Source organism: Camelus bactrianus, chromosome 11 (assembly GCF_048773025.1).
Source record: "Camelus bactrianus isolate YW-2024 breed Bactrian camel chromosome 11, ASM4877302v1, whole genome shotgun sequence".
In the NCBI taxonomy this organism is placed as follows: Eukaryota; Metazoa; Chordata; class Mammalia; order Artiodactyla; family Camelidae; genus Camelus; species Camelus bactrianus.
The window spans coordinates 18,966,639-18,982,806 of NC_133549.1; the positions used below are offsets into that span (position 1 = coordinate 18,966,639).

At 54.2% G+C, this 16,168-nt stretch overlaps 1 protein-coding gene across 3 annotated transcripts in view; it reads right to left on the reverse strand.

Annotated features, from left to right (window-relative positions):
• Positions 1 to 16,168, reverse strand: part of MGMT (O-6-methylguanine-DNA methyltransferase) — a 230,779-nt gene that overhangs the window by 183,899 nt on the left and 30,712 nt on the right. For all 3 annotated transcript variants that reach the window (XM_010952643.3, XM_045514974.2, XM_074373388.1), the window contains exon 2: positions 3,019 to 3,155. In XM_010952643.3, the coding sequence (XP_010950945.1) occupies positions 3,019 to 3,143 (125 nt within the window). In that variant the 5' untranslated portion in view covers positions 3,144 to 3,155. The remainder of the gene's footprint in view (positions 1 to 3,018; positions 3,156 to 16,168) is intronic.

Below are 16,168 nucleotides of genomic sequence, written 5' to 3' on the forward strand. Positions count from 1 at the left end.
TGGCCCAGGACAGACACAAAAATTGGTTCAACGAAACAGCGTCCAGACGTATACAACCACACACGTATGGCCGACGATTTCTGACAAAAGCACCAAGGTGATTCTGCGGGGAAAGGAATCGTTTTTCTCCCCCAACAAGTAAGGCTGAAACAACTAAGGAACTGTGGGAAAACCTGAGTATCTCACTCAAGCCAGTGGAACACACGGCTAAACACAAAAGGCTAACATTGTAATATTTTTCAGAGAATTATAAACGAACATATTCGTGAAATTACAGTAGGCAAATATTTCTTAATATATTTGATAGTCTTAATAATATACACAAAATATACTGGACAGAAAGGAAAACATTTTGGTTTTCCTCAAAATTAAAGGCTTCTACTCATTGAAAGCCGTTATTAGAAAAATAAAAACAGAAACCTCCAACTGCGAGAAAACGATCAGTTCCTACACCCGATCGGTGACGTGTAAGCAGAGACACAGATCGACAACAAGAGCCAAGAAAACACCAGGTAAAAACGGGAAAGAGATTTGCCTCACGATGAAAGCTTACTGACAACGGCGTTCAAAGTACGCCAACAGGAAAGGGCAGGTTTCCGCCACCACCACCACGAGAGCGGACACTTCACACCCCCGAGAACGGCAAGAGCGCGGAGTCAGAGAGGCCCCGTGCCTTCCGGGTGGGAACGTGAATCGTCAGCTCCGGGGCAAGTGCTGGTAACTGCTGACGAGGCTAAACAACCATGTGCCACGCAATCCAGCAAGTCCACGGCAAGGGACGCACTCGAGGGAAATGGAAACACGTCCACAAAGGGGCTTGAACGAGACTATTCACAGCAGTTTTAGGCACAGCAGCCCCAAACTGGACAACTCAAACGCCCAGCAACAGGGCACTGAATACAAACCTCTGGTATATTCGCACAACAAGCCAATACTTAATAACAAAGAAGGAACTACTTACTGACACACAAAACAACACGGGCAAACCTCGAAAACACTGTTGAACTCAGTATAAAAAGAGCACGTGCTGTAAGGCTGCATTTATGTGAAGTTCAAGAGCAAGGAAAATCCGTCCGACGCGAGAGAAAGCAGAGCAGCGGATGCCAACAGGGAGGGGTGGCAGGAAGGGAGCCCAGTGGAACTTTCCAGAGGGTTTTATATCCTGGTTTGTGTTGGTGGGCGCTGTACACATATATCAAAACCCACAGAACTTTGCACTTAAAAATCTATGCATTTTATTTATCATGTAATTTTTACCTTTTTAAAAATGAAATAAAGTGTTAACGAGTATTCATACAGATAATTTTATGCTATTCTCTAACTTTGAAATCTCCCTCCCCAAAATTAACCATACGTAACAGACAGCTGGTGCCCCCAAACCACTTCCCACTTCTCCCTTCCACACAGAGTCCCTGACTCTGGACAGGACAACCTCCATGTGTCCAGCACGGTGTGGCCAATGAGGTGAGAGGACCCTTCTCCTCCACCCGCTGCTGGGAATGTGAGTGTGGCCACCTGCACCCCAGATTTGGGCTTGAAGGCTCAGGACAAGGACCACAGCCTGAAGATGCAGGAATGAAAGCTGTGGACGGGGGGAGGCAGGCTCTCAGTGACCGTGCCACCAGCAGACGCACACTCACGGCTCACCCACAGGCACATCTTCCGCAGAGAAGTCAGCTGCACTGTATTAAGCCGTTACCCGGAGGACCCTGTTTTCCACAGATGAACCCAATCCTAACTTGAAGCAGGAAGTACTCAGAGCAGAAGCAGAGCTGAGTCTCACCCTCACTCTGTTCTCAATTCACAGTGGGCATTTAAAGCGGGTTTTCTCCCCCCAGCCCTCTCTTCCCCAAATTCACTTTAAGGAGAGTCTTTATAAAAAAAAAAAATTCAACACATAATTTCTGTGATTTATTGTGCAACTGAACATGCTAAAAGACAAAATGACATTTTCCCTACAAATTATTTGGTGCCTGTGATTTTCTGAGCACTGCAGCCAGCTGGTTCTCATAGAAATAGAGAAGAGTGTATTCATATAGTTCAAAGGTTTGATTTTTTTTGGTCTTAAAAAAGACTATTGATTGTAACATGCAGCTCGACAGGAAAAATCTCGACAGAGGAGGCGAAAACTGGTATTTATTACTGCGTTTGTGCTCATTATGGCCAGCTCTGACAGGGGTCCATTAAAATCAATTTTTATGTTTCGTATGTATTTTCTGTATCTAATGTTCCTGGCACTGTGTTTATTGGCCAGTTAAGACAAACACTGAGCCGAGGAGTGGGTGGTTCGCCCTCTTCTGCAGAAATAACAAGGACTGCAATTTTAACACAACTTCCACTCACAATCAATGAATGGAGTAAACTGAACGGTACATTTCAGGACAAATCATTAAGGAGTGCTTCCAATTTTTTGTTTTGGCAATTAAAGAAATACAGTGGAGCGCGTTCAAAAAAAAGAAACGTGTTCCGTCTGAATCGGCAATACCCTCACTTCATGCTGAAAAGGGAACGTCGTGTCCTCCCCTCTCAGCTGCACACACGCCAGCAGTCGGACACCGTATCCAAGGGGGCCCGGGACCGCCTGACTAAGCAGTTCTCAGGCTTTGGTACAAAACTCACCTGGCAGGCCGATGACCAGCAAAGCCTGGTCCTGATTTAAACAAGATCAGGCCAGCAGCTTCCTGTCACCAAACTTCCAGAGAGCTCCCCACATCCCACTTGCTGAAGAATCACAGCGTTCACAGTCACAGGCAATCAGCCCCTCTGGAAACATACACACCACTCACACGTACTGGGCTACTAGTTACCGGTTCCGTCCCCGTGGTTAACGGGAGGTGGAGGGCTCCCAGGCTGCAAGCTGAAAACGAACAACCACGGCCCATCACCTTTAGAGACGCTACTTTTTGCGATGGGTAGTGTCACCCCGCGATCGATGGAGAACGAGCAATAACCACACTCCTCCTCTCTGCTGCTCTGAACAAACGGCACGTGGGGGGTGTCATGCGGACGCTCACTCACTCAGTGCCCGGGGTCTTCTGGCAGCGCAGTCTGATCCCGTGCAGACCCTGCTCACAACCAGAGAGCTCAATCTTCCCCAAAGGGCTGTCCATCACTTTGTATTTCACTTCACAGGTCCTCTCCATCCTCCCAAGGACCTGAAAAGAAAAACCATTTTTGAAGCTACACACACCTTAAAGAGCTGGGTCACTTGCAAAGTGCAACAGACACACATGCGTTTAAGACACAAAACTTCTTCCAAAGCTTCCCACCGCCCACTTTTGGAATTTAATCATGTAATGTGTCCTTTTTACAATACAGTTACTTCGAAGACAGAAAACTGCCTTAATTACCCAGAGCAGCCGGCCAACAGCCCACTCTCCTCTCACTCCTTTGGTTTCTCTCTGTTCCTATCTTTAACCAATGCAGAGTTAAGGCCGAAATAAGAGGTCCCGTTAAACAGTACCTAAAACTACTGAAAGTAAAACAATTACCAACAATTAATTTTTGCAACGAAAACTGAAGACAAACCATGACATTCTGAATAAAGTACGTTTAAGAATAAATCATTATGAATCATGGAAACGTAGATTTAACTCAGCACTTAACACGGCGGACCTGCGTTGTTAAGTGGTTGGGGGCGCGTGGACGTTGGGCTAAAACGCGCATGCTTTGGAAAGCAGGTATCTTTTATTGACGCTGAAAGAAACGTACAAAAACTACCCTATGATGTATCCTCCACGTTAACCATTCTGACAGGTACTAATTTCGGTCAGTATCGCAAAGGTTTCAAAGAAAGGAGGCACTAAGAGCCCTAAGAAGCCGGCACCAAGGTTTAGGGAAATTGGCGTTTCATAAAAACCACTCTGACCAGACGGGAGGCGAGAAGAGGGGTTCTGGGGAAGCTCCCTGGACCAGAACGGGCCTGGAGTGCCTCCTCCCCCCACAACACCCTCCCTGGGTCCCACAAACGTCCCCGGGGACACACATCTCCCGGGCAGAACCTCTATGCCAGCACTTCCCAGAGCGCCACCCTGGATGTCAGCCCCCAAGCACAGGCTGAGCGCCCCCTGGCCCTCGCTGCCCCGCCAGGCCTCCCTCTGAGCTCTGGGCGAGAAGGAGGGCTGCGGACTCGCTGTCTCCACTTCTCTGTCCTGGAAGCACTTCAGGTGAACTTGTCCAAAACTGTCCTTCCCTGTACGTGGCACTCGGCCAATGGCACCACGATCCACCCTGCCCCCACCCAACCCAGGCTTCACCCCAGGAGCTCCCCTACTCCCTGGTGCCATGCACCCCTGGCCCCTCATGCACCTGCATGTTGGCTCTCCTCATTTTCAGCTCTCTCGTGTCCACCTGATCCTCCCAGACACCCTCACCGACTCCCACCTCCCCAAAAAGGACGTCTCTGGGCCACCATCACACCAGGGCTCTCCCAACTCCAACCACCCCTCACCTCGAACAACACATCACCGCTAACTACATGAAGGGGTTACAGCAGAGTCAGCAAACTGCCCCCACGGGCCAAACCCGGCCCAGCAGCTGCCTTTGTAAATAAAGTTTTATTGGGACGTAGCCTTGCTCCCTGTTGGCAGGTGGGCTGTGCTGCCTTCGCGCCCCAGAGGCAGAGTGGACTGGCCGGCCCGCAGCCCTAAGTCCTCAGCGCTCCTCCCGTGCTGTGCGGGTTCCCATATCCGAGTCCCCTCACTTAGACTGTCCAGCTCGCACCACTCGGCCTGCTGTCTGCTTTACTGCGAAACCTCAACACACCCCATCACCCCACCTGGAGGTTCTCTTCCCTCCGCTGTGCCTCCCGCCTGCTCCTAATACCACACACGATCCCCTCCTCTGCCCTCCCGACAGCCCCGCAGAAAGGCACGTGTCTGTGCCCTGAAGAGGTCAAGCGGCCTCCTCAGCGGCTGAAGGCCGATTCTCAGCAGATCCCGGCTCAGTCAGGGCCCTGGCTCAGGCCTCCCCGAGCCCATCTCAGGCAGGACTCCCGATGGCAAGCATCAGAAACTGATACTGGCTAATTTAAGCACAAAAGCAATTTACCAAAAGGCTGCCCTGTAGGTGACTCCCAGAACTTCTGGGAAGGCTGGAGAAGCAGGCTCAGAAAACCGTAGGAACCCGGACTGGCTACAGTCCAGCCAGAGCCACACCCAGCCTCAGGAAACACCTGTGGGACAACCGGGGACTGCAGGCACGCAGCGGGCACTGGGGCCACCACAGCCGCTGGAAACAGGATGCTGCAGCCACCATCAAGTCCCCGCTGCCCGACTCCCTGTCACTTGTCCCAGGATTCAAGGCCCAGGCCGGAGCCCAGAGCTGGCACGGGGGCCAGGCCAGTGTGTGCTGCTGCCGAGTGGCTGGGAAAAGGGACAGCGGCTGGGAGGGCTTTGTCCATGTCAGCCCCGTGAAAGGACATAGCCCCAGCACTGCTGCAGAAGTTCAGACCGGCACGCATGCAACAGGGAGAAAGGTCGAACGTTAGATGTCCACTCCCCTTCCCAGCCTCAGTTTCTCATCAATAAAATAGGAATAATAATTCTGACTCCACCAACCTCACTGGGCTGTTCTGTGAGTCCAGCTGGAGAACACAGGAAAGGCTGTGAGTGGGGTGGGTGGGCCAGGCACCTCTGCAGCCTGCAAAGGAACTCTGTCCTGCACGGCACACCCCCAGCCCTCACTCCTGCTCCGAGGAAGGGCTGGGCAGACTCAGTCAGGTGTGCAGAGCAGGCCAGGGACGAGGCGATGAGGTGACTGCAGGTGCAGGGGCGTGAGGATTCCCCCCACCTGGGAGGGAGGACCAGGTCTCTGGAGAGCTCAGTACCCCTCGCTCCTCCGGGGGAAGGGCCATGCACATCACCAAGCCATCCCAGCCGCCAGACTCCAAGCACAGCCTGGACAGCCTGCACTTTGGAGGCTGTCAGCCTGGAATGAGGGGGAGGGCTGCTGGCCAACCCTGGCACAGCTTGAGCTGGAAGGGCTGCCTCTGAACCAAGTCACGCCCTGGCCTCAGCTCCGGCATCTCCACACTGGACGGAGAGGACTCAGAAGCTTGGCTTGAAGCCGCCGCGCTGCCCTGTGACCAGCGACAGGGCAATGGCCCTGGACCACCTGGTCTAAAAGCACGCCCCGAGCACAGGCTGCCTCATCACACTGAGAACCAGCCCTGGCCACCCTGAGTCAATCACAAAGCGAGGGAGGCCCCCTTTAAACCATGCCAAGAACCAACAAGAGGCAATCTGTCCCTAACGGGAACAACCGTCAAGTTCAAAATCTGAGTCCTGAACAAGCGGCAGGTGTCAGTCCCAGCCGCGTCCACTCAGTGGGTCATCAGTTACTGCGACATCCGACAAAGTGGCGCTTAGACTTCCTTATCGGTTAAACGGAATAGAGATGAGACCGACTTCCGTTTCCCTGAAGTGAGGGTTCCCTGATCCACCTCCCCTGAGACTCAGGCCTGGTACCCACACCCGGCTCCTTCGGACTTTGCCTGGCCGGGCTGTACTTTCACGAGCACCTCTGGGTCTTAAGCCCATTAGCAGCACCAGCGCTAGTCAAAAATAATGCACCATAATCCACCAACGGGTACTCTGCCAAAAAGAGAAAAGCTGCAATTTTTACATAATTTTCTATCAACCCCGCCAGAGCTGACATCTGAGACACCACACAAACCGTGCACAGCCTTCTTCCCTGTGGACAACGAGGACATTCAGCATAGAGACCTTCCATGGGCAAAGGTAAAGACCAGCTGAACACTGAGCCTACTGTGTGCTGGGCAGCGCAGGCCCAGGACGGGCGCGCTGGGCTGTGAGGGAAGCGGGCGGTGTGTGCTGCCAGGAAGCCCGGGCAGAAATGGCAGGTCCCACGGGCTGGCAGGCCGGGCGGAGAGGTAAGGGGTGGGCTGCAGACGAGATGGGGGTGTCACAGACGCCAGGAGGGGCCCGCAGAGGCTAGCAACCAGGGAGCCAGAAGAGTGAGGCTTCAAGGCAGGCAAGCGCGTCGGGGAGCGAGGACGGCTCAGCACAGGCTGGGGGAAGCACTGCCTGGAAAGCAACGATGCCGAACACACACGGGGCCACCGTGCACGACGTGGCACAAAGAAGCCGATGGAATTCTGAGCCATGTGTGTGACAGACCTGCCCAATGCCCCCCACAGCGACGTCCCCACGCTCTGCCAGGCCCCAAGGATGAAATCCCACCTGGAGTTTCATCAACTACCCCCAGCCTGGGGAAGGCCACGGTGGTGACCCCAGGAAGTGAGCTAAGAAGGGAACAAGGCCCGGTGGAGACACTTGCTCATGTGGACTCTGCAATATCCACAGCCACCACCCACCAAGCGCCAAGTCCAGGGCCAAGTAGGCAGCCTCGCGGGACCCGCAGGGAGGCTGCCACCAGGCAGGGAGGGCAGCTGCCACGGGAGAGCCACGAACAGGTTTGAAGAAAGTGCCATCCGCACAGAGACCCGAATGACAATGAGTAGCTGGCGGGGGAGGATGCACGAGGGAAAGCGGCTGAGGCCAACAGCCCGGCAGCAGAGCCGGGGAGGCAGGTGGCGAGGCCCAGGGGTTCTGAGGGGAGGTTTTGAGGCCGGCTTTGTCCCTGAGAAGCCCCAGCGCTTCAAACAAGGGCAAAATCCACCAGGTCTGCCTTTCCCGAGGTCCCTGGGACAGGCGTGTCAGGAACGGGCAGGCACAGAGGTGGGGTGTCACGGAGGAGATCTCGGAGATCACCCACCAAGGAACGAAGAGCCCGAGAGCCCAGGAGCAGAAGGGAGAGTGAAGGACAAGCCATGAACAAATACTAGTAAATAAATGCTTAATGAACACTTGAGTGCGCCTATGCACGAGCCACTGGGCTGAGGGCTTGCAGCTAGAACCGGGCAAACGCGCTCCACTTGGGGAGAAAAACCAGCCACCAAAAGCAAATCGCGCTGCACCGTCTTTGCAGCTTTTCTGTAAATCTAATGCTATTCCAAAACAAAAGTTCATTTTAGAAAAATCGATAAAGGTACAGCAGAATGATTTAAAATATTTCTGCTCTTACCTGCATTTTCTGAGTTTTCTACAGTAAACGTGAATTCCTTTTATGAGGATAAAAAAAATTGTATTAAAATCCAGTGTAACATGAAGTGCAGGTGATGACAGCAAATGTTCTGCATTTACTATGTCTCATAAGCTCACACATGTAAAAAAAAAATAAAGGACTGTTGATACTTTTCTGAGTGAAATAAATACTCAGAGGTATGAACATTTTTTTTTTTAGTTTAAAAAAAAGGTTGAATAAAATGAAGAAACATGAAAACAAATCAGGTCCTTCTTTCTGGCCACAAGGCCCTACACATGTGGCCGCAACAGCCCCCAACAACCTGGGGCCCTCCCTTCCTGCCTGACCTCATCTCTGACCAGGACCCCCAATCCACTCTTCTCTCGCTGCTCCGCACACACACAGGTGTCCTTCTTGCTTCAGGGCCTTTGCACCTGCCACTCATGCTTCTTGAAATGCCTCCCCTTCACATATGGCACAGGGGCCTCTGCCACTTAGCTCCCAACCCTGCTCAAACAGCACCGTCTCATCTCAGAGAAACCCTGAGATAGTCCAGCTCCTCCATCCCTTAGTTCCCATTCTTTATAGCACTTAGATCACATGAAATTACACTAGATGTACTTTGTTTATTTGCTATGCATTGCCTTAAGCTCCAATACAGGTAGCAAATGTTGTGACAACTCTGGCCAATAATTAGAAGTTTGCTGACAGGTCTTGTTTTGATTAAAAAAAAAAATCCTATGTGGCTGGCACCATCTCCTCCCCTTTCTTCCTTCCTTGACATGGCAGATGTGATGGCTGGAGCTGTGGCAACCATCTGGTGAACATGAGGCAAGAGCCAAGAGACTGGAGAGCCCCAGCCCTGACACTGTGAGCCACTACCACAGCAGTGTTGTCTGCTGATAACTTCTCCTTGCGCAAGGAAAAGAAAGCCCATTTGTTTCAAGCCAGTGTTCTGAGGATTTCCTGTCTTCTTCAAGTCGGAGTAGTTCTAACTGGTCTCCTGCTGTATGCCAGCACTTAGAATGCATCACAGATGCTCGTACATACCTGCTGAACACATGAGCTAACTACCCGAATCACTGAATCATACTTGAGGTAAGGACTCAGAAGGAGAAATCCAGGATTATGGGAGCCTGCAGCTGCGGGTCTGGGGACCTGATGCTTCCTGGAGGAGGTGCTGACATAAAAAGGCCAAGTCAGAGTTTTCGGGGGAGGGTGAAGGAGAGGCGAGTCCCTGGCAGGCAGACCTGCACACGCTGAGGCCCGGGTGCCGGGGCGGATGCAGGTGTCTGTGAATGGAGGCAGCGGCAGCCCCAGAAGGGAGAGGACCCAGGTCCGAGAGGAGCCGCCACGGCAGCTGCTGGAGCGCCGAGCACCAGCGTGGGCAGTGGCAGCACCGAGACCCCAAGGACGTCAGCGGCACAGAAGGGGTGCACTGTGTCTGGGACACTGTACCCACATCCATGAGGAGCAGGGTCACGATGTGTGCAGTGGTCCTGGGGCTGAATGACAAAGAGTCCGCTCAGCTAACAGCTGGCCGTGTTTCCAAGCCAGAAAGTGGAGGCGGAAATTTAAAAAACCCAATCATCTATGAGCCCTAAGCACCAGCTGCTTACCAAGGGACTGTCCGGGGAGCAGCGACCTCAGGCTTCTGCCCGAAGCAGCCAACTGGCCCCGCGGGACCAGCCCTGGAGCAGAGGCCTGGGGGGCCCCGCCAGGGTAGGGGACAGGGAGAAAGCGCTCTGTCAGGGGCCAAACCCAAGTGTTCAGGGCTTTGAGAACTAGACTAGAGGCGCCAACAAGCCAGCTCTCTGAATATTCACTGAGAGCAGACGAGGGCTGCTCACGCCGTGTGAGACCGCGTTCCTGAGCAGAGCCCGTGAGTCCGGTACCGCCTGCCTCCCCGCACTCACGGGGACCAGACCGCAGGTTGCACTCAGGACGCAAACGGGGTTGCACTGCCAGGCTCCCCCCTCCCACTCTCCTGGAGCACAAGCCCTGTGGCCCCAGCCAAGGGCCTGACAGAGCCCAGGAGCCGGCCCCCTGCATCATCACTGAAGCCACAAAGTGGCCGACACTAATTTGTGGCAGGAAAAAAATGATTTTTCATGGCTATTTGGAGACTGCTGAAAAACGAAGTGAATTTCGTTTCATCTCCCTTTTAACATGAATGGCGTTTAATGTTCTGAATTAAGCAATTGGCGCCAGAGGCCGGGTTCCCATTATGAAAAGCAAGAAATCCATAAACAGAAACTGTCTTCTTTCCCCTTTGCTTGTAGTTTCCCAGGCCGTCCACACCTGTCTAAAAACTGTCCTTCCCACAACCGTCTTCACAATCAATCCTGCACCTTTCACTTGTAACCATTTCCAGTATCAGTATCCTACGCACTGAAAATGCCCATCAAGAGGCTGCCTTCTTACAAGCAGGGTCCAAACAAGCTGCCGAGACGTTTGCTACTGTCACCTCCCCGGAGGTCAGGGGCTCAGGGCCCACGGCCGCACACCAGGCCTGCCCGGGGCGCCCGTCTCGGCAGCTTCAGTGTTTCCCGGAGCTGGGTGTGCCAAGTGGGAGCTCGCTGGCACCCTGAGAACCGACCAAGGGGCGGGGAGGACCCATCTCTGCCCCTCATGACACCAACAGGGCAGTCATTAAATGAAAGCCAGCTGTTTTACAACCTCCCTGCTGAGCAGAGAACAAGGAGAGCGCGTCAGGGAAGCCCCTCTGGTCCTCGGCGCTGAGGTCAGCCCACCCGACCATCGGGCTGGACGGATTCTCTTAACTAGCGAAAAAAAACACATGTCAAACCCCCGGAAGAGAACAAATATTCACACCATCACCTCGTAAGAAACTGGGCCGAGGGAGGGTGGGAGATGGGCGAGGGTGGGGCTGACCCCCACCAGGTGTAAAAGTCGAGAAGGAAACTGCTGGGGAGAAGGCGAGGCCGCCTGAGGCCTGGCTCACCGCGCCACGAGCCAGGGCCTCCCCAGCACAGACCTGCCAGGTCACAGGCAACAAAAGACAGGCAGAGCCTGGGCTCCTCATTACACTCCAACAACCAAAAAGGGTTCAGTTAGGTTGAAATGATTTTGCCAAACAAAATGGTGCTGCCATCTGGCATGTCGAACTCAGAGTGCATCCAAAGTTGTGCAAAAACATCCCTCTCTATCTACACAAAAATCTGCAAACGGGTGTTTATGGCAGCTTTCTTCACAGCGGCCAAAACCAGGAAGCCACCAGGATGCCCTTCAGTAGGAAAACGGCTAGATAAACTGCGGCTCCTCCAGACGCTGGTGTATTATATTCATCGCTAAAAAGTAACGCGGTGTCCAGCCACGGAAAGACACGGAAGAAACGTTAAGTGCCTAGTACCACGTGAAAGAAGCCAATCTGAAGAGGCTGCCCACTCTGGGATCCCAGTTCTTTGGAGACAGTAAAAAGAGGAGCGGTTCCCGGGGCGGGGGGAGGGGGGTGGGTAAGGGGTGCACGGGATTTTCAGGGCAGTGAGACTATTGCGCAGGACGAAGCACCGGTGGATACATGACACCACATCGGTCAAAACCCACAGAGAGCGCACCAGCAAGACGTAAACACGGTCAAACGTGCCATCCGGCGGGGGTGGCGATAGTGGGGGGCGGGCTATGCACGGGTTGGGGCAGGAAGTGTACGGAAACTCTGTATCTTTTGCTCAGTTTTGCTGTGAACCTAAAACTCCTCTGAAAAACATAAAGTTTACTAATTAAGAAAAGAATCATTCAAAGCCCCTGTTGTGGGGCTGACCCATGAGGAAAATGGTGCTCCCTGCTTGCTGCTGAGTTTCCGTGAACCTAGCTATGTGCACACAAAGGGAGGAGCCATTCTGCATCAGTTACACAGCTAAACGTCCAAACCAAAAACTGCTTGTGTGGGACTCCCACAAATGCCACGTTCTCCCCGCTCTGCGCTTACACAAGGACGCCCTGGGTCTGGGACCTGTGCCTCTTTGATTCTGATCACTGGACACAGCCCTGCTGAGCACCTTCCTGATTAGCGATGCCTTGGTTGTGAAGAACCTAACGAGGGCTGGGGAGCTCGGGGCCAGGGTGGAGAACGGCTGCCACAGCACCACGCGCACGTGCGTCTCAGCATCCCACGTCACCTGAAGAGCGCGCCTTATAAAACAGACGTGAAAACATCTGCCCGTCAGAGCCGCCACCTTAGAGGGACATCTAAGGAAACTTGTCCACTGGTCTTTAAAACAACCATTTCTACATAAAAACAGGCACTGACGACATTTAAAAGTTATACTTAAAATAAAACTGGGTTTTCTTTTCCAAACTCTTCATTTTTGTTCATGTTATCAAACCAAGTCTGAGCAACGCAAGAAGGTAACTACTTCTCTGTTCTGAAGCTCAAACACTGTTTTACATCTGTGTAATAAAACAAGAATTAGTTACAGGGCAGTGAGAATACAAACCTGTGTGTGTGTGTAAAAGAAACAGAACACACAAAGAGCAAGTGCATCAACCGTTTGACAAACTGCTCCAGAAACCTCCTGAAGCCTCAAGCACGTTTGGAAAATGTTTCCAGGTGAGACTGCTGCTCACATTTCATTCCAACAGTTTAAAATCTCTTTGGATCTAGCCAAAAACTGGCGCATGATGCCAGAACCCCGAACAGTAAGACCTACAGAAGTCTTTCTAGAAGTTTACTAGTAACTGTCACTTATCTCTTTAAAATGCTCCCTACAAAGCTTCCCCCCAACCAGGGCATCACAGACCAGAGTCAAACCCACACGCAGACTCTCCGTGAAATGCAAGGCACTGGTGTCAAAGTGCTCAAACCTCAGTGTGCACGCTCAGCACACACGGTGGGGGCCAGTGCACACACAGTCACACGCTGCACACCATGCTGGCTAATTAATTTTGTGGAGAAAAAAATTTTACAGCAACATGACGATAAAACAGGAAAACCACAATCCCAATTTCGCTAAGGTAGCCGAGGAGACTGTAAGCAGGGTTCCCACTGCTGGGCTCCCAGACCCTCGGAAGCTGGCAGTCACTACCCGTCTGCCCCTGCTCTGAGGGCTCTTTGGGAGAAGGTGGGAGAGGTCCTGCTCTAAGGCACTGTTTGTTCAGGTGATTCTGCTTCAGTCCTTTTTAGGCAATTCACGGAAGTAAGCTCTGAGTACTTAGAGAAGGAAAAACTGGTCTTTAACCACAAATGGGTCACCATCCAGGACACCAGATGCACAGATGATCAGAGGAAGCAGGTTTCAAGAACAAGTGAAGCCCAGACCTTCCACAAGGAGCCCAGGATCAGAGGTGAGGTGTGAAGTCTGCACTGACAGCCATCAGAGCAGGATCTGGAACAGCAGCCAACAACCCTTCATTTGGCAGAACGGCCCCTCCTACCTGCTTCTCGCCCACCAAACTGCTGGGGTCTCTGAGCACAGCGAGGGGCCAGCACCCAGGGGGGACATTAAGCACCCCCTGGAGCTGCAGGAACCTGGACCAGGGAAGCCAGCACATCGCAGGTCACCTCCACCCAGCGGAGCCTGTCCTCAGGGCCCAGTGGTCCTAAGGGGTCTAACCAGCCCAGCACCCCCCGGCGCTGGGTCCCCAGAAAGGGGCGGGAGGTGGGCAGGAGGCCTTGGAGCTCTGGTCTGGTCTCGGCCGTTGGTGACTCTGTGCGTCTCCCAGGCCCTGCGCCCCCCACCTCCCTGCTCACAGCTCCTTCCCGAGGGGTGAGTGGTGCCCACAACGGGGCAGGTCTGCTGGGGGTGGGACCACACAGGGACCTGACCGGCCTCCCCGCGGGTTCCTGGGCAGCGCGGGGGACACCAGGCCGGGCAACTGCAGCCAGACCCGAGCAGGAGCGTGCACCTCGGAACCTGCTGCTCAGAACCTGGCGCAACCTCCTCGCAGGTTCAAAGCCCACAGCCCCGCTCCGCCAGGTCCTTTGACTATTAAAAGCCCCTCTGTGTTCTCAGCCACCGTGAGGAGAGCGGCCGATTCCGCGATGCAGGGAACCCTGGGCCCCGCGTGGACCCCAAGCTCTGAGGGAACCCTGGGCCCCACGTGGAGCCTGAGCCCCATGGGGATCCCTGAGTCCCACTCTTGCCCCCCGAGCATGGGCTGGGAAACCCCGTGTCCTCCGCACAGAACACGCCCTGCGGCGCAGGGTCCACACCCGCCTTCAGGACCCGACCAGCAGGCTGATGCGCAGGCCCCGGCCTCCCCAGGCCTCACTGCAGCCCTGCGTCACTCCCGCCCACGGAACTGCAGGGAGGACCCAGGACGATCCGCGTATAGCTCACTGTGAAGGGAAAACATGAAAAATACCATATTCTCCCTCACTGTCCAGTACCCGTGAGCTGCATACGTTGCCAACAGCGACGAGGGAGCCATCGCCAGGAAGGTGGGAGCGCTGCCCTGACCGCGGGGTCTGACCGGGGAGCTCTGGCCCCCGGGGCCCCCCGTACGGGCCCTGTGGCTCGCCCTGTCAAGGGCACAACTCTCACAGCCCGCGCGTGTTCCCGCGTCCCGGCACCAGGAAGCCCGGGCCGCTCGGTGACAGCCCGTCCCAGAGGAGCAAAGGGGCGGCTGCTGCTGCTCAGCATGAAGTGTCAGCCCTTAAACCTGGCACGCCCTGGGAAGCTTCAGCTTAAATACGTCACGGCAGAAAATAACCTTCTTCACAGGCCTCTACAGCGGGGCCGTTTGGCTGACTTCTTAGAGAATAAGTAACATGTTGGAACACGTGGGAGAATCTGAGAGACACAACTTGTCCCACGAGGCAAAGCAGCCAGACCCCAGAGGCCCCTGTTCCAGAGCAGCACAGGGCGGCCTGCCCGTGGTCACCGTGGACTCTGGGGGAGCACGTGCTTCCTGGACCAGCCGGACGGTGCAAGGTGCAAAGCTCCCAAACGTCTCCTCCCCACAGCAGATGGGATTCACAGTCCTCCCCACCCCAGTAAAGCCCCCGCAGTATCGAAGCATCACATGCCTGTTTGCAATCAAGCCCTGGGGAAAAAGTCCTAGTTAATAAAGTCTCCCACCTGCATATGGATAGATTTGGATGTTAAAAACGAGCGCCTGTGTGTCAGTGACAGAATCAGCTTACACAAGGGAATCACTATAACCCTTTCCCCAGGTTCAGTCACCAAATCTCTGTCTGCACCGATTTATCCAGCCCGGTGTGTACAGTGAGATCCAGATTCTGTAACAGGCTCCGCTGAATCCCTCAGGAGACAGCGACAGCAAATGGCCTGGAAGAGCATCCCCACACTCGGGATGTGAACCAACTGTAGCTTTTGGGGAGGCCTACGGAACTGTGCCCCGCCCAAGGCCGGGAGGCTGCCAGGACCCACTAGCCCATAAGCAGCCTGGCCCTACCCCCCTGCCCATCAGCATTTCCCTGGGTGGATCCGCACGTTCTAGAGGATGCACCTGAGCCGGGCCTGAGCAGCCGGGACGCCTGCGGGTGCAGAGCTCAGGCACCTGAACGCCTGCCAATGACCAGGGGTGGGCGGGGTGCAGGGCGTTTCTCAGTAGTGGGGGAAAGTCCAAGGAAACACATCCTGACACGTGAAAATGATATGAAATTCCAATTTCAGTCTCGAATACAGCTTCACTAGAAGGTAGCCAGGCTCGTTGTGTCCTATGGCGGCAGCTCTTGTCGGCACAGCTGACCCTCGGACATCCCGGGTCTGAACCGCGCAGGTCCGCTGACATGCGGGCGTTTGTCAACAGTAAACGCAGGAGGATGCGTGATCTGCGCTTGGCTGAGTCCCCGGCTGCAGAACCACAGAGCGGACTGGGACTATCAGTGACACCCGGATTTTCAAACATGCAGGGGGCTGGTGCCCCACTCCCATGCTGGTCCAGGGTCAGCTGTGGTCGTGACGAGACTGTAGAACCTGAAAAGCCAGAAATACCCTCCAGTCCATTGCAGGAAGAGCGTGCCTCCTCCCGCCCTAAACGCACGTGGAGTGATGATCAGCTGCCCCGGCTTTGCGCCGCTGGATCCTCCCCTCCCACCTGCTCACGAACAAACCTTAAGGCCCCTCTGGTCTCGCATGCTCATGCCCTTATCTCTGACCCCACAACGTCAAGCAAGATGTGGTTACAAATTTTTCCG